The sequence below is a fragment of the Panthera tigris genome, chromosome A2 (assembly GCF_018350195.1).
Source record: "Panthera tigris isolate Pti1 chromosome A2, P.tigris_Pti1_mat1.1, whole genome shotgun sequence".
In the NCBI taxonomy this organism is placed as follows: Eukaryota; Metazoa; Chordata; class Mammalia; order Carnivora; family Felidae; genus Panthera; species Panthera tigris.
The window spans coordinates 160,410,786-160,432,852 of record NC_056661.1 but is presented as its reverse complement, the minus strand read 5'-3'; the positions used below and the strand labels follow the sequence as shown (position 1 = coordinate 160,432,852).

The 22,067-nt window shown below is 44.6% G+C and overlaps 1 protein-coding gene across 1 annotated transcript; it reads left to right on the top strand.

Annotated features, from left to right (window-relative positions):
- Positions 1-2,803: 2,803 nt before the first annotated feature.
- ZNF425 (zinc finger protein 425) lies at positions 2,804-12,494 on the top strand. The gene is made up of 4 exons (XM_007090868.3): positions 2,804-2,883; positions 4,249-4,375; positions 7,334-7,489; positions 10,156-12,494. Exons 1-4 carry the CDS (start codon positions 2,866-2,868, stop codon positions 12,108-12,110), a joined length of 2,256 nt encoding a protein of 751 aa, XP_007090930.2. The 5' UTR covers positions 2,804-2,865; the 3' UTR covers positions 12,111-12,494.
- The last annotated feature ends 9,573 nt before the right edge of the window (positions 12,495-22,067 follow it).

Sequence of the window (22,067 nt, the reverse complement as noted above, 5' to 3'; positions counted from 1 at the left end):
TCAAAGACAAAAATGAATACATCTCAATATATACATTTTATAAAACCTAATAAGTCAAGCTACTGAATAAAAAAAAATATGAGAAAAATCACTGGATTTTGTGATGTGACTGTGATGTGATATGAAATTTATTTAAATAGGTAAAATCGTTTTCTAGGATCCACCAGTGAATTGCCAAATATGAAATGAAGAGTTTACAGAGCAGGAAAAAGAAATTAGTGCATAGAAAAGCCTACAGCCTCATGAAACTAAACAAACGCACACATACAAATGCATACCAGTAAAACATGGGATGTTTCTGTATTATTTCTTATACTCCCACGTGAATCTACAATTAGGTATCTACATTAGGTAGATACATTTTTCTATTTAGAAAAGAACACAGTGTCAATCAATTTTTGTGAAATGAATGCAAATCAAAACAAAATTAAAATATGATTACGTGAAATGGATGTCAGAGCAAATGAAAAACGTTTGCAGGGGTGCCTGGCTGGCTCCGTTGGTAGAGCATGTGACTCTTCATTTCCGGGTTGTGGGTTCCAGCCCCATGTTGGGTACAGAGATTACTTAAAAATAAAATCTTGAAAACAATGTTGGCAAAGAATGGGAGACATGTAACATTCTTATATTGATAATAACATTGCAAGTCAGTCCAATCAGCTCTGAGACAATCAGACTTTTAAATTTTCTACAGTTAGAATTTTATATAGGTCATTGTGCAGTTCTGTTTCCTTGGATTTTCTTAATCTTGAAAATCCTGCATGCTTGTTTTAATATGGGAAATCGAGGGAAGGTGGGGGACTAATGAGAACTCTGTATTTAACACTCATTTTTCTGTGAGTTTAAAACTGATTTTTAAAAAGTCTATTATTTAAAAAAGAAAGAATAAAGGAAGAAGCTGTGAATAGACTAAAAGTCATTGAACTGTACTCTTTAAATGGGAAAATTGTATGGTATACTAATTATATCCAAATAAAGCTGCTCTTTTAACAAAGTAAAAGAAAATTAGGGGTGCCTGGGTGACTCAGTCGGTTAAGGGACTGATGTGGTTTCAGCTCAGGTCATGATCTCACAGTTTCATGGGTTTGAGCCCCACATTGGGCTCTGCACATTGACGGTGTGTGGAGACTGCTTCTGACGGCGTGTGGGTTCTCTCTCTGCCCCTCTCCTGCTTGTGCTCTCTTTGTCTCTCTTAAAATAAATACACAAACTTTTAAAAACGGTAAAAGAAAATTAAATGCATATTTTAGAGTTCCTAAAGCAACTGCGAAATAGAATATAAAAAGATACAGTGAGGGACACCTGGATGGTTCAGTCAGTTAAACCCCAGACTCTGGAATTCGGATCAGGTCATGATGTCACGGTTTGTGAGTTTGAGCCCCACACGGGGCTCTGCGCTGATAGTGTGAAGCATGCTTGGGATTCTCTCTCTCTCTCTCAAAATAAATAAATAAATTAAAAAAAAAAATAAAAAGACACAGCGAAAATTATAAGTAAATTAAAATGCAATACTAAAACAAAGTCAAATAATCCAGAAGAGAAAACAGAGAAATGAAAGGCAGAGAGGAAAAGCAGATGACTAATAATAAAAAAGATCTAAATCCAAGTACTTTAATAACTACGTTTAGTGTAGTTATTAACAATAAAAGAGAGATGATCAGAGTAGTCGAGCAAATTGCTAACAGCTCCACTGTAAGAGTGGGAATGCCATGGTTTGGGTTCTTCACCTGCAACACAAAGCCATCATGTGTGCAGGATCCACCTGGGCCACCCCATATCATTCCCATGGGACTTGAGGACAAGGTAATGAACGATGTGAACATAAATCTCAAGCTGCCTATGACCCATGAATTTTGTCTATTGTCAACGCCTATGAAACTACGGCAGGCTGATTTGTCGGCTTGTAAGATGAGTAGCATTTCAACCCTCCACAGGTCTTCCCCGTAAGGTTTATGGCAGGAATGCAAGGCTGGTTCAACGTTCACAAATCAATCTATCTAACCGACCATATTAATTGTTTAAGAGAGAAAAACCACATAAAAATATAAATTGATGCAGAAAAGGCTTTGGGCAAAACAAAACACCCACTCACAATATAAATTCCCGGCAAACTCGGAATAGAAGAGCACGCCCTCAACCTGAGACGTATCTACAAAAACCTACTGTTAAATATGGGCTCGACGTGTGTCCAAGGTAGACCAGAAATGGTTTCACTGAAGAAGCCGGATTTGGTGGATGAAGTCATCCAACCTGCCTTCTGGCCCCTGGCGGGAGGATTCTGAGCGGGGGCGGGGGGGGGGGGGGGGGGGGGGGGTGGGGGGCTGCACACTCTCAGAATCCCTGGCAGGACGGACTCCCCACTGCCCATGACAGGGACCTGCTCGTTGACCCCCTGGGCCGGCTCACCTCCCTCGCTTCATTCCCGGGATGGCCTCACAGATGATCCTCCCCTCGCCTGGGGTCCGCTTCGGGGAGGAACCAGCCCCGCGCCCCCTCTCCGTCCGGGGCTCAGTGAAGAGCGAGCCTTCTCCCCACTTGCAGCTGAAGCCCCACGTCCGCCTCTCCGTCGTCCTCTCTCCAGCTCCTTTCAGCGCCTCTCGTCTCCATCTTCCTCGCTAGGAGACCCAGACCCTGCGCCAGGACCCGGGGACGGCGCTGGCTCCTCCCGGCCGCAGGGGGCGCTGTGGGGCCGGGCCGGGCGCGAGTCCCAGCGTGCACCGCGCGGGGGCTGGGCCTAGCGGGGCTGGACGGGGGTGGAAGGCCGCGCGCCGTGGGCGGTGCCGGGGGGGGGGGGGGTGACCCGTGCGCTCGGCGTCTCCAGGGCAGCGGCGAAGGCAGGGGCAGAAGCGGGGGCCGTGAAGGGTCATGGCTGAGCTGGCTCCGGTAAGAGGGGTCTTGGAGGATGCGGGCCCTGTCGAAACTCGTCCCTGTCGCGATCTGGTGTGGGGTCCCGATTCGGGCAGTGAGGCGGCGGGGGACTGTACGTGCGTGACCCTGGACTGAGCTCGGAGCCCCCGGCGGTTAAAGGGACGGTTTTGGTGCTCAGGTTGTTTCTGCAATGGAATAGGAAGAAAAGGGGTCACTGGGAGAAATTCAGGGTCTAACCAAGCGTCCCCTCTTGTCACCCGCTCTTTCCGCCGTGTGTCGGAGTTCTTTGGTTTCTCTTGGGTTCTCGTTCTGTGCTCTGCTGATGGATGTAACCTCAAAGAAGCTCATCTGAACGGATGAAAAAAAAGTTAGGGGAAGGAAGACTGGGAATGAAAGGAACTGGAGACTGCTCCCTGTAGGAAATGACAGAAAATTTGAAACCAGTTGGGGTGGTTAACGGGAAATTTCAACACCGGTTTTAGAGTTTAATAGGCATATCCTGGGCTCAATCCAGGAAACTCTGTTAAATTCAACTAAGTATATAACCTGCCTACTTATGCAAGTTTTGTTTCTACCCTTACTGAGATTTTCATATCTAATAATCTTACTAATGTAATGCATTTTTTTTCCCCTTCCGCTTCTCACCTCCTCCCCCATCAGGTATAGGACACAGGGAACCTTTCTGTACTGTACTATCTTTGCAACTTCCTGAGTCTATATTTCAAAATAAAAAAGTTTTTAAAAGTCTTGCATACCAATAATTGGTTGTTGCTAAGTAAAGGATCCCCCTTTAAGTGATGCATGTGTTCAAAGGCCTGCTGGTCATTAATTCACTATGTGGGTCAAGTAGACTTCTGTGACCCCTTTATTACATTGTTCATGGCACCATCCAGAGAGAATGATAGAATATATATATCACATGTAATTATATATATGTATATGATTTTCTTTTTTAAAATTTTTTAACATTTATTGATTTTTGAGACAGAGAGCACGCGTGTGCACACACACAAGCAGGGGAGGGGCAGAGAAAGGGAAACAATCCAAAGCAGGCTCCAGGCTCTGAGCTGTCAGCACAGGGCCCAACGTGGGGCTCAAAGCAACAAACCACGAGATCACGACCTGAGCTGAAGTCCGAGGCTTAACCAACTGAGCCACCCAGGTGCCCCTATATGATTTTATTTTTAAGTAATCTCTACACCCCTGTGGGGCTCAAAGTTACAACCCCGAAATCACGAGTTGCATGCTCCACCAGCTGAACCAGCCAGGCGCCCAAGAGTGAGATTTTAACGTAGTTTCTTCTCGTCTCTTAAAGACATGGACGTTGAAAGATGGGAGCCTGAAAGTGAAAATGTATGTATGTACTGTTTGTGATTGCAGGTAACAATGACATTTGATGATGTGGCCTTGTATTTTTCGGAACAAGAGTGGGAGATCCTGGAGAAGTGGCAGAAGGAAATGTATCAGCAAGTGATGAAGACCAATTATGAGACTCTTGATTCCCTGGGTAGGATTGGCTTCAAAGAAATCATTCTTGGGGAACCAGCCTAATACTATTAGGCTTTCCACTCTGTGTTAGCTATTGAGTATGATTCTGTGGCCAGTTTACACTTAGAATATCTTCTTAACTTCCTATTATGGCCTGGGAATATTTAACATGTCATTATTTTATCTAGTGATATCTGCACCCCCCCCCCAGTCTTATTAATTCAGAATTCTCTTTCACCCCAAACCTCCCTTGTTTGTCCCACAGTTAGAATTACTAGATGACCTCATTGCCTCTCTCTCTTTTTTTTTTTAAGTGTATCCTTTTTTTAAAACTGATACTTTGGTGCCTACATGTGTTGCCTCAGCAAGAGGAGTTTTCTCTCCTCGTAAGAACTGGGGGAAAAGTTCCCTGGTAGAGGGAGAAGGGGCGGTGGGATGGGACACGTAGGTATACCCAGAGAAATACTCACGGGGTAGATTTGAAGAGAAAGTTGAGATTATACTTTGCCATTTATCCAACTTGCTCTAACTCATTCTTACATCATTAAAACCATTTCTACCGTTACCAATTTCACAGGTGATCTCAATATAGCCTGTAGGCTTCTCTCCCTCCTTTGGGGTTTATAATCTCTTCTATCTGAGATAGGGATGACAAGATGAATCAGTTGTGCGAAATCAGAGGGAAGAAAATTCTAAGCAGAGGAAAGATTAGTGCAGAAGTTTAAGGGTTGGAGTGCATGAGCTCATTGTGTGATGGGAACCACGCTGAGGCTAGTCACACATGCGGAGAAGGCTAGGAGATGAGAACTGTGGTGCCAAGTCTGGAAGGGGCCTCTAGGTCAAGGTCCAGAGTTCGATACAGTTCTGTATACAAAGGGAAGGTGATGAGAGGATTTACACAGGACTAGTAAGACAAAATTTGTTGGAAGAATTAATTACCTGGGTTGCCATGGGGAGAATGAATTGTAGCGCACAGCAATGAAAGGAGAGACACCAGCCAAGAACCTCAGCAGTGCAGGTGAGGCTTCATGGCAGCCGAACGAGGTAGGTGGTGATAAAGGTAGAAGGAGACAGGCTCTGAATGTCTTTCGGAGGTAGCGTCCCGGATTTTGCTGGTGGGTTGGACGTCGAGCCTAAAAGTGAAAGAAGAATCAACTCCTAGATTTTTGGCTTGAGTATGTTGAAGCCAATGGCTTTATTCGATGACATCAGGAACGCTTGGGGGAAGGACCTTCAGTTTGAGATATTTATTAGACATCATATGGAAATATTTACAATTGGGTACGCAAGAGTGGAATTCCAAGTGAAGATCAGGGCTGGATTCACAAATTTGGAGTCACTATATAGATGGTGTTTAAAAAAAATTTGTTTGCATGTTTATTTTCGAGAGAGACTATGACTGGGAGAGGAGCCGAGAGGGAGACACAGAATCCAAAGCAGGTTTCTGGCTCTGAGCTGTCAGCTCAAAGCCCCACGCAGGGCTCGAACCCACCAGCCGTGAGATCATGACCTGAGCCGAAGTCGGACGCTCAACCGACTTGAGCCACCCAGGTGGCCCAAGATGGTGTTTGAAATCTCAGGGCTAGGTGGAATCACCTAGGGAGAATATGTAGATAGGACAGAGCCCCGGGACACCTCAACATTTGGAGATCAAGCAGAGCAGTCTCAGTCCAGTAAGGTAGGAGAAACTTGAGCTACGTGCTTATCCAGGGTTGAGTTGGGAGTTTTCACAACTAGTGTCCTTGTGCTTGGAAAATCCAGTCTGATTTTCCCACTTTTTAAAACCCAAAGGGCATTATTTACAAATGATTTTCTGTACGGGCATCCAGATATTAGCCCCAGAGATTAGGATTTAGCAGGTTCATTCTCAGGCCCAGGAGTCCACATTTTTCACAAGCCCTTCAGGTGCTGCCGATGCTTGATCCAAGGTCTCAGCGGTAGGTGACACTACTACAGGGCATCCATTGGATCTTCTAAAATCATTCCTTTACTTTAGAACTGTCCTTCTTCCCTTCATGCTTATGTCATTGGACACATTACTCTCTCTCCCTTCATCATTGCCATCATTTAACAACTTCCTGGTTCCTTCACTGCACCTCAGTAGTTAGTCTCCTTGAATGTGGGGAGTCTAGTCAGAAGCATTTAGTGATCAGGCTCCCTTCTTGACCTCCTGTGATTTTGCTTTTTATTGCACTCACATTGTTCTCATAATGATCATTTTTTAAGACTTTCTGCTGGGTCTGTTGGCCTTTTAAAAATCATTGTCCAGGGGCACCTGGGTGACTCAGTTGGTTAAGGGTCTGACTTCGGCTCAGGTCATGATCGCACAGTTCGTGGGTTCAAGCCCCGCATCGGGCTCTGTGCTGACAGCTCAGAGCCTAGAGCCTGCTTTGGATTCTGGGTCTCCCTCTCTCTTTCTGCCCCTACCCCATTTGGGGTCTGTCTCTCCCTCTCTCTCTCAAGAATAAATAACCATTAAAATAAAAGTAAAAATCATTGTCCTTAACTTCCCCATTTTCTTTAGTTTTATGAAACATTGCAGAGAACATTTAAGCTAATGTTAAGAAGGGAAGAAGGGAAGAAGTCTTGGTTAGGCTATATTTTGTTGTCATTCATGTAATTTCAAGGGTTTCAATTTTTTTTTTTATCGCTTATTTATTTTTGAGAGAGAGAGAGAGGCAGAGCGCGAGTAGGAGAGGGGCAGAGAGAGAAGGAGACACAGAATATGAAGCAGGCTCCAGGCTCTCAGCTATCAGCACAGAGCCCGACGTGGGACTCGAACCCACGAACTGTGAGATCATGACCTGAGCCGAAGTCGGACGCTTAACTGACTGAACCACCCAGGCGCCCCGGGTTTCAATTTTTTTTAACTTAACTTTGATTTCCTGTCTTCAGGAATCAAAGTCAACTCTGATAATCATGTTCAGTGAAGAACTCAGATAAATCCAGATTGAGTCTATGTGGACTCTCTTTGCAGGTGGTGTTTTTTCCAAGCCAGATTTGATCACTTGGATGGAACAAGGGAGAATGCTGTTAATCAGAGACCAGGGACCCTTGGAGAAAAGAATGACACTTAGCCCTTCTGCTGATGAGCAGTGCAGCACGCAGGAGACTCGAAAGTTGCTGTATTTTGGTGAGTATGATGGATTTAGGGTCATGACTGATTTCTCTTATCTTTGTGGATAGTCAGCTGGACGTTGTGAATAAGCATTGTTTTGACGGAGAGTGTTCTTTTTTTCCCTCAAGTGGGAAGCAAATACAAGAACGTATTACTTTTATAAGGAGGGAAATTGTGTATGTTTTGTTAAAAAAAAATTATGACCCTGGAAAGAAGAATTCCCTGTAAAAGAACAAGTAGAGGACCCACTTGTCAAGTCCTGAGGAACAGCCATCTTCCCCGTGACACCGCTGTGTCCATTTGAGTATAGAGAAATGGAAAACCGTCCAATTTGGTATAACATACTATTTTTTTATTGTACAGATTTTTAGAACTTGAGTTCTAAAATCCTGTTGAAAGATTCCTTTTTAAAAAAAAATTTTTTTTTTTAATGTTTATTTTTGAGAGAGAGAGAGACAGAGACAGAATGCAGTGGGGGAGGGGCAGAGAGAGAGGGAGACACAGAAGCAGGCTTCAGGCTCTGAGCTCTCAGCACAGGGCTCGACGCAGGGCTCGAACTCATGAGCTGTGAGATCATGACCTGAACCGAAGTTGGACGCTCAACCAACTGAGCCACCCAGCTGCCCCAGAAGGATTCCTTTTTGAATTCCTTGTATCACAAGAAAAACGTTGGAAATACTTTAAATGCTTAAGGGAATATGTTATTTTTTAGACTATGCTAATGTTTTATTAAATGGAGATCTAAGTCCCTGGAAGTCATAGGACTCTCCTTAAGAAGAAGGGATTTGAGCCCAGGGAATGTATGGGCTAGCTCCATCAAAACAAAAAAAGAATTCCCAAGGACTTCATTTCATTGCCACTGTCTATGATTTCATTTATCTAACGAGCATTGAGTCCCTACCATGTTCATAGGACTGTGTTAGTTATTACTCAGGCTGGGGGTGGGAAGGAGACACGTACATATACCCATGTATATATATGTTCCGCTGGAGGATTTGGTCTTCGTGCTCACCTGGGATGGCAGTTAAGTTAGTCGATCATATTGAACTGTTGGACTAGTCATCTATATAATGGGACTGTGTACAATTTAATAAAATAGTAAGTGGCAGTGGTAGTAGGAGTTGTATAGGGATTTAGAGGAGAGTGAGTGGAGTAGAGACAGCAGTTTCCCAGGAGGCCTTCTAAAGGAATTAGGATTTAAATAGCAAAGAATGGACGGATTTGGTTAGAGAAGATCAGCAGGGGTTATACATGAGCTGTCTCAAAGGTGGGAACAAGCCCATTGTGTTTAGAAAATGTATAGCTGAATGTGATTCTTGGGAGCGTATGGGAGGTGGAGAAGGGGAAACATGACATGATGTCAGATTAGCTGGGGCCAGAAATCCCAAGGAGGAAGTTTGACTTCATCCTTTAGAAAGGGAGGACCCAGAAAGGTTTTTGAGTACCAAAGCCAACTTTGGTGGCTGTCCCTAAAAACGAATGTTCCCTTCGTGCCAGGTGGTACTCACCCAATAATCACAACTGCTCCTCTGCCTGGAATAAATAGTAAGTGATAAGAAATAGAGTTCAAGGAGACAGGTAAGTACGCTTTTGCCATGACCTAGACGTTAGCTATGGAGTGCTAACTTAGTAAATGACATCATCCTGTTGTTGTTAACCGTGACCACAGAGCATAATCAGAGTTCTCTGGGGGCAGGCCCACCCTTCCTGACAGGTGAGGTTTCCTCCTGTGTTAAGAGATTTTAAAAAGGAGAGGCCTAGGACCCAGTTCAACAGGTAGGAGACAAAGCGGTTCTGAAATACATCAGCTCAGGCCAGCATCTGGAATTGACCGCTCCAGTTTTTGCGGGTGAGAATACGGTGCGAGCTCAGCTCCCCATTTCCTGTCATCATGGTTTTTGCTCTGGGAACAGCAGTGACTATGCGTCTATTAATATCTTTCTTACGATGCAAAGTTCCTTGGAAAAGGGCATTATTTCCATAGTGTTCTTTGTGAAATTTAGTAAATTGTCATTTTGACATTCTTAAGAAAGATACTTTCTTTTTTTTTTATGTTTATTTCTGAGAGAGGGAGCACAAGTGGGGGAGGGGCAGAGAGAGGGGGACAGAGGATCTGAAGTGGGTTCTGCACTCACAGCAGAGAACCCAATGTGGGACTCGAACTCGTGAACTGTGAGATCATGACCTGGTCTGAAGTTGGACACTTAACTGACTGAGCCACCCAGGCGCCAAGAAAGATATTTTTTATTAGTATTTCTTCCAGAAAGCTTTTCCTGAAATCTGTGGTAGAAGGGGCAAGAATATGACCCAAAGCCTTTATACTTCAGTATTATGTGATTTACTTCACAGATTTAAGGAACTAGAATAGAATGGTCATATTCTCAGACTAGCTCATTTTTATTTTCTTTCAACTTCTGCTTATTCTCTGAGGATAATTCATTGGTTCACAAGATGTATTTGCCTGCAATTTTTTTTCCACACGCAGCCATTTCTTAACACTTGATGGAAGAATTTGCACGTCGCAGTTAGATATACTTGGCCTGTGGCAAGCAGATACACAAGGTCATCAAGATCAATGGGATTCCTTTTCCAGTGCTGGTAGTGACGTGAAGACCATTCTTGACCCCATCGTAGCACAGACACGTCATTGGTAAGGGTGGGTCTTCTTTTTTTCTCTCCAGGTGACCAAGGAAATCTTGGGGCAGAAGAGGAGGAATGCCGTTCAAATGGCCTCCAAAAGCAGGGTTCGCGTGCTACCTTCCCAAGGGAGGAAAGAAAGATCTTACCAAATCAAAGAGCCACCTTATGGCACCCAAGTCTCCAAGAAATAGGGATTCCACATGAAAACCTTGACGTCATATCCTCTAATCGGGATAAGAACGATCCATGGCCTACGCTGGTAGGTCCCCCAGGTCACTTGGAAATTCCACCGGGGCCAAGATTTTATTCCTGTTTTGTCTGTAGGAAGGTCTTCCAGGTAAAGAGAGACTTGGTAAAGCACAAAAGAAACCACGCCAAGAGCCAGCTCTGTAAATATCCACAGCACAAAAATGAATCCAGAGGGAGCTCTGAACGCCGATGGAACCGGCCGGTCCTGTGTAAGAAGAAGCGTTTCCGGTGTGGCAAGTGCGAGAAGAGCTACTATCTGAAGTGCAGCCTGATCATTCACCAGGTTGTTCACGTGGGCCAGCGCCCCCTCCCGTGCCCCCAGTGTGACCAGACCTTCCAGTTTAGAGCCGCTCTGAAGAAGCATCTGTGTTTGCACAAAAGGGAGAGACCATTTTCCTGTGAGCGGTGCGGCAAGGGTTTCGTCTCGCGGTGCAAGCTCACGGAGCACCTCAGGGTGCACACCGGGGAGAAGCCTTTCCGGTGTCCAGAGTGTGACAGAAGCTTCCGCCTGCGGAGGAGTTTGAAGGCCCACCTTTGCCGACACGACGGGAAGAAGCCTTTCCGTTGCCCGGAGTGTGGCAGAAGCTTTTCCCGAAAGGCTGCCGTGAAGGCCCACCAGAGGATCCACGCTGGAGAGAAGCCGTTTTCTTGTGACGAATGTGGTCGGAGATTCACGCACAAGACGAAACTCGCTGAACATACCAGAGTTCATACGGGAGAGAAGCCCTTCCAGTGTCCCGAGTGTGAGAAGAGCTTCCGCCTGAAGAGAAGCCTCAAGGCCCATCTATTTCAGCACAGCGGGAAGAAGCCCTTCCAGTGTCCCGAGTGTGACAGGAGCTTCTCTTGGAAGAACGCCATGAAGGCCCACCAGCGTTTACACAGCGAGGAGAAGCCGTTCTCCTGCGGGGAGTGTGGCAAGAGGTTTACCCGGCCCTCGAAGCTCGCTCGCCATAGCAGAGTCCACGACAGGCAGAGGGAGTTCTCCTGCGGCGAGTGCAAAAAGACGTTCCCTCGGCAGTCGAGGCTCACGGAGCACCTCAAGGTCCACGCCAAAGAAAAGCCGTTCTCCTGTCCCGAGTGCAGCCGGAGCTTCAGCCGACACTCACACCTCGCCGAGCACAGGAGGCTTCACGGTGGGGAGGAGCCTTTCCGGTGTCCTGAGTGTGACAAGAGCTTCTTCTGGAAGGCCTCCCTGAAGTTCCACCAGCGGATACACAGGGGCGAGAAGCCGTTTGCGTGCAGCGAGTGCGGGAAGACCTACACCCAGCAGTCTCAGCTCACCGAACATCAGAGACTCCACAGCGGAGAGAAACCCTTCCGGTGTCCTGAGTGCCATAAAAGCTTCCGTCTCAAAGGGAATTTGAAAAGCCACCTGCTCCAGCACAGTGACAAAAAGCCGTTCTCCTGCGTTAAGTGCGGCAAAAGTTTCACTCAGCGGTACAGGCTCACCGAACACATTCGAGTCCATAGTGGTGAGAAGCCCTTCCGGTGTCCCGAGTGTGACAAGAGCTACTGCATACGGGGAAGCCTGAAGGTCCACCTGCACACGCATAGTGGAGAGAAGCCCTTCGGGTGTCCGGAATGTGGCAAAGGCTTCCTCCAGAAGAGAAGTCTGAAGACCCACCTGCACCATCACAGAGGGGAGAGGCCTTTTTCTTGTGACGAGTGTGGAAGGAGCTTTACGTACATGGGAGCACTCAACACCCATATGGCCGTACATGCCAGGGCAAAGCCCCTCAGTGTCTAGGCCAAGCCACGCAGAAAGGCGGCAGTGACAGCTCTTAGGTGGCGTTAGCAGCTCTGTCGGATCCACGGTAGAAGGGGGATAAGGGATTCACGGGACGCCGGCCTCACATACGCTGGCCAGATGCACAGCAGGCAGGGCGTGACAGCTCCTTGACAAAGGTCCCCAATTATCCAGGCACAAGAGGCATCTCCCCTCTGTGATTCCTGTGGACCAGGCCGGCCGGTTCTGGAAGAAACACTCGACTCTGCCGCCATTCCGGCAGTTTTTAGCAGCGTCATCCAAGAGCATAGTAATACCTTTATTAAATTCTGAAACCTTGGGGCACCTGGGTGGCTCGGTTGAGTGGTTGATTTCAGCTCAAGTCATGATCCGGGGGTCGTGGCATCGAGCCCCGCGTCGGGCTCTGCGCTGAGCTTAAAGCCTGCTTAAGATTCCCTCTCTCTTTCCCTCTGCCCCTCTCCCCCACTCGCGCGCGCTCTCTCTCAAATAACAATAAAAGAAATTCCGAAACCACAGCTCGATTGAAGAAATGTTACAGACTGAAATGTTTCCCCTCAGATGCCTCAGTCTGCTTTCTATTATCAGGCCTCCTTATTTAAATTTGTACTGAGACTTTCAGTTTTTCCTCATATAGTGAATTTTCATTTTCCCTCACATGGTGACAGCATCTGTGTCGCGGGGGAATTTCTCTATATTACCAAAAATAAGTGTTGTCTACCATCTCCTTTGTTAACGATGCTGCACATAAATTTTTGTTTCCCTCTGGTTTAATTTAAATCACCGAAAAATCCACCATTGTCGGTAACAAGCAATGATGTAACTAACCCCTCTGCATTTTCAGTAGTATACGTCAATTCTCCAGGAGACATAACTTGCCTTAATATTGGGGGCTTTTGGGTAAATACCAAAGGAAAAAATATTGCCAGTCCAAGACATCACTCCATTTTTTGTTCTGTGGCCCAATCGATCATTCTAAGGTGATTTTGCAGCCTGTTCTAGCGAACCTTCATCTGTCTCATGGACTGTCAGTCTTTTAACATCATTCCTACAAAAATGTACGGCTGTGCTTCCTTAGGGAATCTTTGGGGCCTATGGAAAATTCCCACTGCTGTAGTACACGGTGGTTGCTGATCACCTGAGTCAGAATCAGCTGGAATCAAGGACACCCTACAAGTCACAGTGTCTCTACGAGAACCAACGTCTGGTTGGTACACTCCTGTAAGTGCAAGCCTCTTGGCCAGTCAATGGTGTCTTTGTGCAAAGAAAAATGCCCTTCCTCTAACCTGTGCCAGGGCGCGTGTGGGCTGGATGTCAGCCTCGGCGGCCTCTTCACCAGCATACCTCAGGACAGCGCCGTGCCTTTGCCTGGGATACGTGTGGAAAACGCAGGCCCCAGGGACCCTTCCCACACCTACTGAGTGACAGTCTGTTCAAGTGAACTTGTTGGAAAAGCTCCAGAACATTTTTTCTAGTGAGTGGAGAGACTGGAGGAAGGAAAATTCTTTGAAAGCATTCTAGTCATCCTGCTGTGAAATTCAGGTTAGACCTTTTCCTTTAAGCCTTTCTCTCCTCCATTTTGTAATCAAGCTCCTTGGGATAAAAGTTTCTTACGTTATGTGTGTGTTAGGTCAGGCTGCCATAACAAAACACCGCAGACTGGGGGGCTTAAAGCACAGAAATTTGTTTTCTTACAGATCTAAAGGCTAGAAGTCCAAGACCAAGGGGCCAGCAGGATTGGTGTCTGGTGAGAGCTGGCTTCCTGTGTCCTTATGTTGTTTTTTTCCTCTGTGCACAGGGTGGGAGTGGGGGATCGCCGGTGTTTCTTCTTTTTGTTAGAAGGATACCAGCCCTGTTGGATTAGGGCCCCAGTCCTATGGCCTCATTTAACCTTAACTAGTAGACCTGAGCAAAGCGAATAAGGAGGCGCGGAGATTAAGAATGCTGTGTTCCTAAATGGAAAGAAACACCAAGAATGGGGAGGAAGTACTTCCTCCTCTGCCGCTGCCGCCACCACCACCACCACCACCAGCCACTGCTAGCTGTGCGTGTTTGTCATCGGTTCCTCTCCTGAGCCACCACTTGTGCAGTAATGTCTTATCTCCTAGGTGCTGATGACTTTCAAATCTGTACATCCGTCTCCCTAGTTCACCTTCCCCGAGTATTTCTGATTTCCACAGGCATCTCAAACACAAAATGCCCAAGATAAGACTTTGCATCCAGGGGCGCGTAGGTGGCTCAGTCGGTTAAGCATCCGTCATCGGGTCAGGTCGTGATCTCACGGTTCGCGAGTTCGAGCCCCACCTTGGGCTCTGTGCTGACAGCGTGGAACCTGGAGCCTGCTTTGGATTCTGTATCTTCCTCCCTCTCTGCCCCTCAGTCACATTCTCTCTCTCTCAAAAAATAAGTAAACATTTAAAAAATTAAAAAAAAAAAAAGACTGTATCCATATCAACCCTCACTCTGCACTCTTCCTTACATTCTTGTATTTCCCACCTCTAAAATTACACTAATCCTAAAGCTGTAAATCTGATAATGATCCTAGGTTTTCCTCCACCCAATCTGTCTCCTAAATTCCTCCCAAACAAATGCCCTTCTTTATCTCTACCATCACCACTGACTAAAGCCAACTTTTTTTTTTTTTTTTTTTTTTTTTTTTTTAGCGTTTATTTATTTTTGAGACAGAGACAAAGCATGAATGGGGGAGGATCAGAGAGAGGGAGACACAGAATCTGAAACAGGCTCCAGGCTCTGAGCTGTCAGCACAGAGCCCGACGCGGGGCTCGAACTCACAGACCGCGAGATCATGACCTGGGCCGAAGTCAGCCGCTTAACCGACTGAGCCACCCAGGCGCCCCTAAAGCCAACTTTTAAAAAAATTATTGTTTAAGTTTGTTTATTTCTTTTAGAGAGAACACAAGCAGGGGAAGAACAGAGAGGGAGAGAGAGAGAATCCCAAGCAGGCTCCATGCTGTCAGCGCAGAGCCTGATGCGGCGCTCGAACTCACAAACCCTGAGATCATGACCTGAGCTGAAATCAAGAGTCTGACGCTTAATGGACTGAGCCGCCCAGCTGCCTCCTCCCAAAGCCAACTTTAAAAAAAATTTAGTGTTTTTATGGACAGATTTTCCTGCTTTCTCCTGCAGTGCATTCATTACCCTTATAACAGATTGATTTCCCTAATATCCAACTCTAATGTTATTCTCAAAAAATATTTTTTATAAGCTTCCAATTTTATTACAAGCGTAAACTCCCTAACATGACATCAGAAAGAAACCTTTGAGCTGACCCAGACCTGCCTTTTCAGCTTAATCTTGTTACCTATTCACAATATGAACCTCACTCTCACCGAATGACTCTGGTCTTTCCCAAGTGCGTCATATCCTCGTGACCACTCCCTCATCTTCCCGACTCCTGCACGTTCCACCATTCAGTTTCCACACCAGCAGCATTTTAGGTATGTGCACAATGCCACAGCACCCTTTCTCTAATAGCACTCTTAGCGTTCAACTGTAACCTGCCTGCTTCCCTCAGAGACTGCACTCTGGCCAGGGCAGGGGTTTAATCTTGTTTTTGCATTTTCCCACCCAGATCAAGCCATTCTCTGGCTTGATACCTGGATCTGTGATGTACCCACTAACAGGGCGGGGTGGGGGAGCACTGAACTACATAGGACTTGATTATGGACCTGAGGGCCCCAGGGAATCAGTCAGACGCAGTCGCGGGACAGCTAAACAAGAATGGTTGGAGGTGCATACATTCTCACATAGACACAAACCCTACCCCTCCCTATTCACGATGATCCTGCAATCCGTAATTCCAAAACCCATAAAGAGATGGAAGTTTAAGTGAGCCAACAAAACAAAATCAGAAGATGAATTCACTCCGTATACGTTTAAATAGAGATCCCTGGAAGACACCTTAAAACCAGTGCACTTGATTCACCAAAATATAAACGAATTATAACATTTTAAAATACTACGAAATAAACAATAAGCAGAAGTGATAAACAGGTGGATATGAAAAAAGACCTTGGAAATGAGAAAGTAAAGTTACTGATTGAACGAAAATCTCGAATAGAATAAACAAGCTTTAGGAATTTACCCAGAATGAAGTAGATAGATAAATACAAATAATAAAAGTATGAAAGCAGTGAAGATCCATAGAGAATCGATTGAGAGCTTCTGATATATACCTAACAATTCCAGAAGGAAAAAATAAATAAAGGGAGTGGCTGAGAAGCAATACTTGAAAATGGCTGAGAGGTTTCCAAAATCTTCAAATGAAAAGTGCACTACCAGGCACCTGGGTGGCTCAGTCTGTTGAGCATCTGACTTCAGCTCAGGTCATGATCTCGTGGTTCATGAGTTCCAGCCTTACATTGGGCTCGCTCCTGTCAGCACAGAGCCTCCTCTGTCCCCCTCTCTCTACCCCTCCCCAGCTTGTGCTCTCAAAAATAAACATTTAATGGGGTGCCTGGGTGGCTCAGTCGGATGAGCATCCGACTTCGGCTCAGGTCATGATCTCGCGGTTTGTGGGTTCAAATCCCATGTCGGGCTCTGTGCTGACAGCTCAGAGCCTGGAGCCTGCTTCGGATTCTGTGTCTCCCTCTCTGTGCCCCTCCCCCATTCGCACTCTGTCTCTCTCATAAATATGGGGCGTCTGGGTGGCATAGGCGGTAAGCGTCCGACTTCAGCTCAGGTCATGATCTCACGGTTCATGAGTTCGAGCCCCACATCGGGCTCTGCGCTGACAGCTCAGAGCCTGGAGCCTGCTTCAGATTCTGTGTCTCCCTCTCTCTCTCTGCTCCTCCCCCACTCACACTCTCTCTCTCTCTCAAAAATAAATAAGCATTAAAAAAATAAAATAAATAAATAGACATTTTAAAAAAAAGGAAAAGTGCACTTCCATTACATGAGAGGATGGTAAAAATCCACACCTAGCAATGATGGTAAAACTAGCATCAAGAATAAGGAGAAAAACAGAAGGGCATGGAGAATTTGGGGGGATTATGGGTCTGTTTATTATCTTGATTTTGAGGATGGTTTCACGAACTTCTACATATGTCAAAACTTACCAAATTGTAAGGTTTAAATATATACAGTTTATAGTGTGGCAATTGTACCTCAATAAAACGGTTAAAAAATCAACAGCAATCACTAAGATGTTATATATAGTTTCTAAAACAGCTGAAGAAAAAAGGAATATAGTAAAGTACCAATTCAGGGGCTCCTGGGTTCCTCAGTCAGTTGAGCCTCCGACTTTGGCTTAGGTCACGATCTCGCGGTTTGTGTGTTCGAGCCCCGCATCAGGCTCACTGCTGTCAGTGCGGAGCCTGCTTCAGATCCTCTGTCCCTCCCCCGCTTGTGCTCTCTCTCAAAAATAAATAAAACATTGAAAGAAAGAAAGAAAGAAAGAAAGAAAGAAAGAAAGAAAGAAAGAAAGAAAGAAAGAAAGAAAGAAAGAAAGAAAGAAAAAGAAAGAGGAAGAAAGGAAGAAAAAAAAAAGTACCAATCCATCTGAAGGCAGAAAAAGGAAATGATGAAAATAATAAAATAGTGAATTAAGTACACAATCAGAAGACTGTCAGATATTTTAAAAGTTCATACTATACAAAGTTTACAAGAGACATGATGACAAACACTAAACAATGAAAATAAAGTGATGGAAAAAGATTTGTCAAATGAAGCCTAGTGAAATAAACTATACATGAGAACAAGTTAGAATTTATAGCAAAATCCATAAAAAGAATCAACTAAGAAGAGTTAAGAATCACGAACTTGTAAACACCTAACAATGTAGGCTTGTACTATGAAAAGCAAAAGTCACCCAAATGACCAAAATAAATATACCATATTTTAGTTGGATAGTTAGCACACCTTTTGTAAACGTATTCATCTAGCAGACAATAATAAGCATTAATAATTTGATGTGAACAGCAAAAAATTTGTAAGTTTTACCCAACAGAAAACCCTGTATGAGAAATAACCTCAGTTGTTTTTTTTTTTTTTTTAACAACGTTTATTTCTTTTTGAGACAGAGAGACAGAGTGTGAGTTGGGGAAGGGGCAGAGAGAGAGGGAGACACAGAAGCCAAAGCAGGCTCCAGGCTCTGAGCTGTCAGCACAGAGCCTGACACGGGGCTCGAACTCACGAATCGCGAGATCGTGACCTGAGCCGAAGTCGGACACCCCAGAAATAACATCAGTTTTAAACACAGAGCATTTACAAAAATTAACTATGTAATAGGTCACAATGAAGTCTCTACATATTTTTTAAAGTTCATTTCATTGTGATCCAACTTCTACCATGAAATATAACTTAGAAATAAAAAAGAAAACTTTAAACAACAAACAAAACTTCCTAGGCTTGGAAACTTTAAAAACACACTAAGACCTCTGGTTAAAGAGGAAATCACAATGCAATTTTAGAACTAAACATTCTAAGTTCTATATACCAAATTTGTGAGATGAAGTTTAGACATAAATCGTGTGTGTGTGTGTGTGTGTGTGTGTGTGCGCACATAAATATTTTTTAAAATTTTGTGAAAGAATTAGTTTCATAGTCAAAAAGCTAAGAGTTCTTAATGAACTCTACCTCTGGAGATAGCCAGCTAATCCCTTGTCTGATGCTCCCACAGCACTTTGTACTTTGCTAATAGTATTGGATATTATTTTCACATTGTTCTTTACAAGCCTGTGTCCCTCCCCTCGAGATGGCAAATACTCTGATGGCTTGCTTCATTTATTTAAATGTTTCTTGTAGCGTTAAAGATATTCAGAAGGTGTAAAGAATGTTCACCTGTGAGCAGTTGGCTCCTCTTGAATAAGTCATTTGCAGTACAGACCTGTGACTTAAAATGGGATTGCAACCTGATAAAACCATTGCATGTTGAAAATACTGTTTAAAACACCTAACCTAATGAGCATCATAGCTTAGCCCAGCCTACCTTGTAGGCTAAAAGCTACTAAAAGCTTTTAGTGCTAAAAGCACTTACATTAGCCTACAGTTGGGCAAAATCACTGAATACAAAGTTTATTTTATAATGAAGTGTTGCACAGCTCGTGTAATGTATGAATACTGTAGCGAAAGTGACAAACAACGGGTGTGTGGGTGATGGTTGTAAGCACATCAGTTTTGTGCCCCTTGTGACGGTGTGGCTGACTGCAAGCTGCATCTGCCCAGCATCACGAGAGAGGATCCTCCAACAAATCGCAAGCCCAGGAAAAGATCAAAATGCAAAGCGTAGTTTCTACGGAACGCGTATTGCTTTCGTACCATTGTAAAACTGAGAAATCGTAAGTGGTACCATCACAAATCGGGGACCATCTGTACTGATGGAGCACCTGTGTAACCTTGTTTTCCATCCTCTCCTGCCCACCCCTTCCCCATCCCAGCTCCCAGCGATGGCTACTATCCCAAACTGGGTATTTATTCCTGTACATGTCAGTATACTTTGCCTACATACGTGTTACTTCTAAATAATATATAGTACTATTTTATATGTCCTAAAGTTTCTGTAAGGGGTACCATATTGTACGTAACCTACAACGTGCCTTTTCAGTCATCCTTATGTTAATGTCATTCACGTATGCTCTTTAAAGCTGTAGCTCACTAGTTTTTGCTGCTACTTTTCAGTGTATGGGGGAAAAACCCACAAGAGATCCATCCTCTGGGTGATAGACACTTAAATTGTTCTCCTGTTTTTGCTCTTAAAACAATGCTGCTATGGAGATTGTTGAATGTGGCTCCTATGTAAATGTGCAAAAACAGCGCCAAGGTTAAGACTTGCTGGATGTAGGATGGGCGCATCTTCAAAAGCAGATACTGCCATTTTCCTGACAGTAAGAGGGAACATCTTTGTGTATTTTGTGCCTATTCATGTTTCCCCCTTTCCTGAATTCACTATTCATAATTTTGCACATTATCCTCCTGAGTAGTCTTTTGATTTTTAGAAGTTATTTATATTCTCTAGATGTTTTTCCTTACTGCAAATATCTTTCCCCAGTCTGACTTAGTTTTGGTTAGGCTATTGTGGTTTTTGATGGGGAAAAAAAAGTTTTAAATCTTAATCTAATTTCATGTATTTGTCCTTTGCACTTTGTACTTTTTGTGTTTTAAGACTATACACATGGAAATATTCAAGCAGCATTATTTATGGCCACATTTTTTTTAATGGCCCCTGAATATTTTACACTACCCTACCTACTATGTACTGGTATTCTCCAAAAATTCATATGTTTGAAGTCCTAACCCCCAGTATGTCAGAACAGGACTTTATTTATTTATTTAACTATGTTATATAAATATGTATATAAATATTTATTTATTTATTTATTTATTTGAGAGAGATGGCGGGGAGGGGCAGAGAGAAAGGGAGACACAGAATCCAAAGCAGGCTCCAGCCTCTGAGCTGTCAGCACAGAACCTGACAACCCGATGCAGGGCTTGAACTCGAGAACCATGAGATCATGACCTGAGCCGCAGTCAGATGCTTAACGGACTGAACCACCCAGGTGCCCAGAACAGCATTATATTTAGACACAGGGCCTTGAAAGAGGTTAGTAAGGTAAAATGAGGTCATTATGGGTGGGCCCTAGTCCAATAAGATTGGTATCCTGATAAGAAGAGATTGGGATACAGAACACCCAGAGAGAGGAACATCCTTGGGAGGACACAGGAAGAAGGCATCCATCTGCAAACCAAGGAGAGTCTTCAGAGGAAACCAACTCTGCTGATACCTTAATCTCAGACTTTGGGCTTCCAGAACTGTGAGAGAGTTCATTTCTGTCTTTAACGTGCCCAGTCCGTGCAGATTAATGCATTGCCTTGCATTACATCCATTTAAGAGTAGAACTATAAGATTATGAGAAACATGGAAAACTCTGATGTGGTAAATGAAAAAAGAAACAAAGTGACGTATGTCTCAGAACCATATAATAAGTACATGTCTGCGGGCAGAGACTGGAAGTTTATGTGAAAATCTTGGGGCACCCGGGTGGCTCGGTTGGTTGAGTGTCCGATTTCGGCTCAAGTTATGATCTCCCGGTTGGTGAGTCTGAGCCCCACACTGGGCTTGCTGCAGTCAGCACAGAGCCCGCTCCGGATCCTCAGTCCCCCTCCCTCTCTGCCCCTCCCCCGCTCACTCCATCTCTCTCAAAAATAAAAACATTTAAAAAAATAGAACATTTACATTGGAGTGCCAGAATTATAAACAAATTTTACACTTATTTATTTTGCAAAACTGATGTTATTAAAGCATGGGGACAGGCCCCATGTAGTGACTGATAATATACTTGGGAGTTGGGGGAGGTAAAAGCCAGAGGAAGTTTCCCAAAGGATTTTCATATGCTAAAGACACTGGATCCTGGAGGCCTAGCTATTATCAAGCTAAGGCGGTTTTCCCCTCTGGCAAAGCATTTACATTAAGACAGTAGGGAGTTCGTGCAGGAAAGTTATATACTCTGCTGGCCTCAAGCATTTGTCAATGGGCTGCAGGCCATAAGGAAATTCAATTTTATCTGCTATCTCCTTCTGCCTTTGTTTCCCACATCACTTTGATAGTTAATCAGAACTTTCCTCAAAGTCCTTCCTTGTCGTTTGAAGAGCAATTTGAGGTTTCCACAGGTTCACAGGAATAAGAAGCCGTGTCAGCTGACATACCAGACTCCTGGTAAGGCTGCTGGAAACTCTAAGCAAGGTACCAGGCTGATGAGGGAGCGTGGGGCAAGCTGAAGGCAAAGTACAGGCTAACAGCAACCCCCACCCCACCCCACCCCCGCCCCCAGATGGAATATGTGTGATATTCCTCGGACACTCCTGCCTACCCAAGAACAAAGGAAAGAGGTTTAAGTGCTTGCCATGCTTAATGTGGGAAACTAAGGCAAATGAAAAATTAAATTCCCTTACTGCCTACAGCCCATAGGTAAGTCCCTGAAACAGGCAGTGACCTCCCTCTAA

Bases quoted from the DNA above. Each gene is read 5' to 3' on its own strand.
- ZNF425 (XM_007090868.3), top strand. The intron at 4,376-7,333 runs GTAGGATTGGCT...CTCTCTTTGCAG, and splicing joins TGAGACTCTTGATTCCCTGG to GTGGTGTTTTTTCCAAGCCA. The intron at 7,490-10,155 runs GTGAGTATGATG...TTTTCTCTCCAG, and splicing joins TCGAAAGTTGCTGTATTTTG to GTGACCAAGGAAATCTTGGG.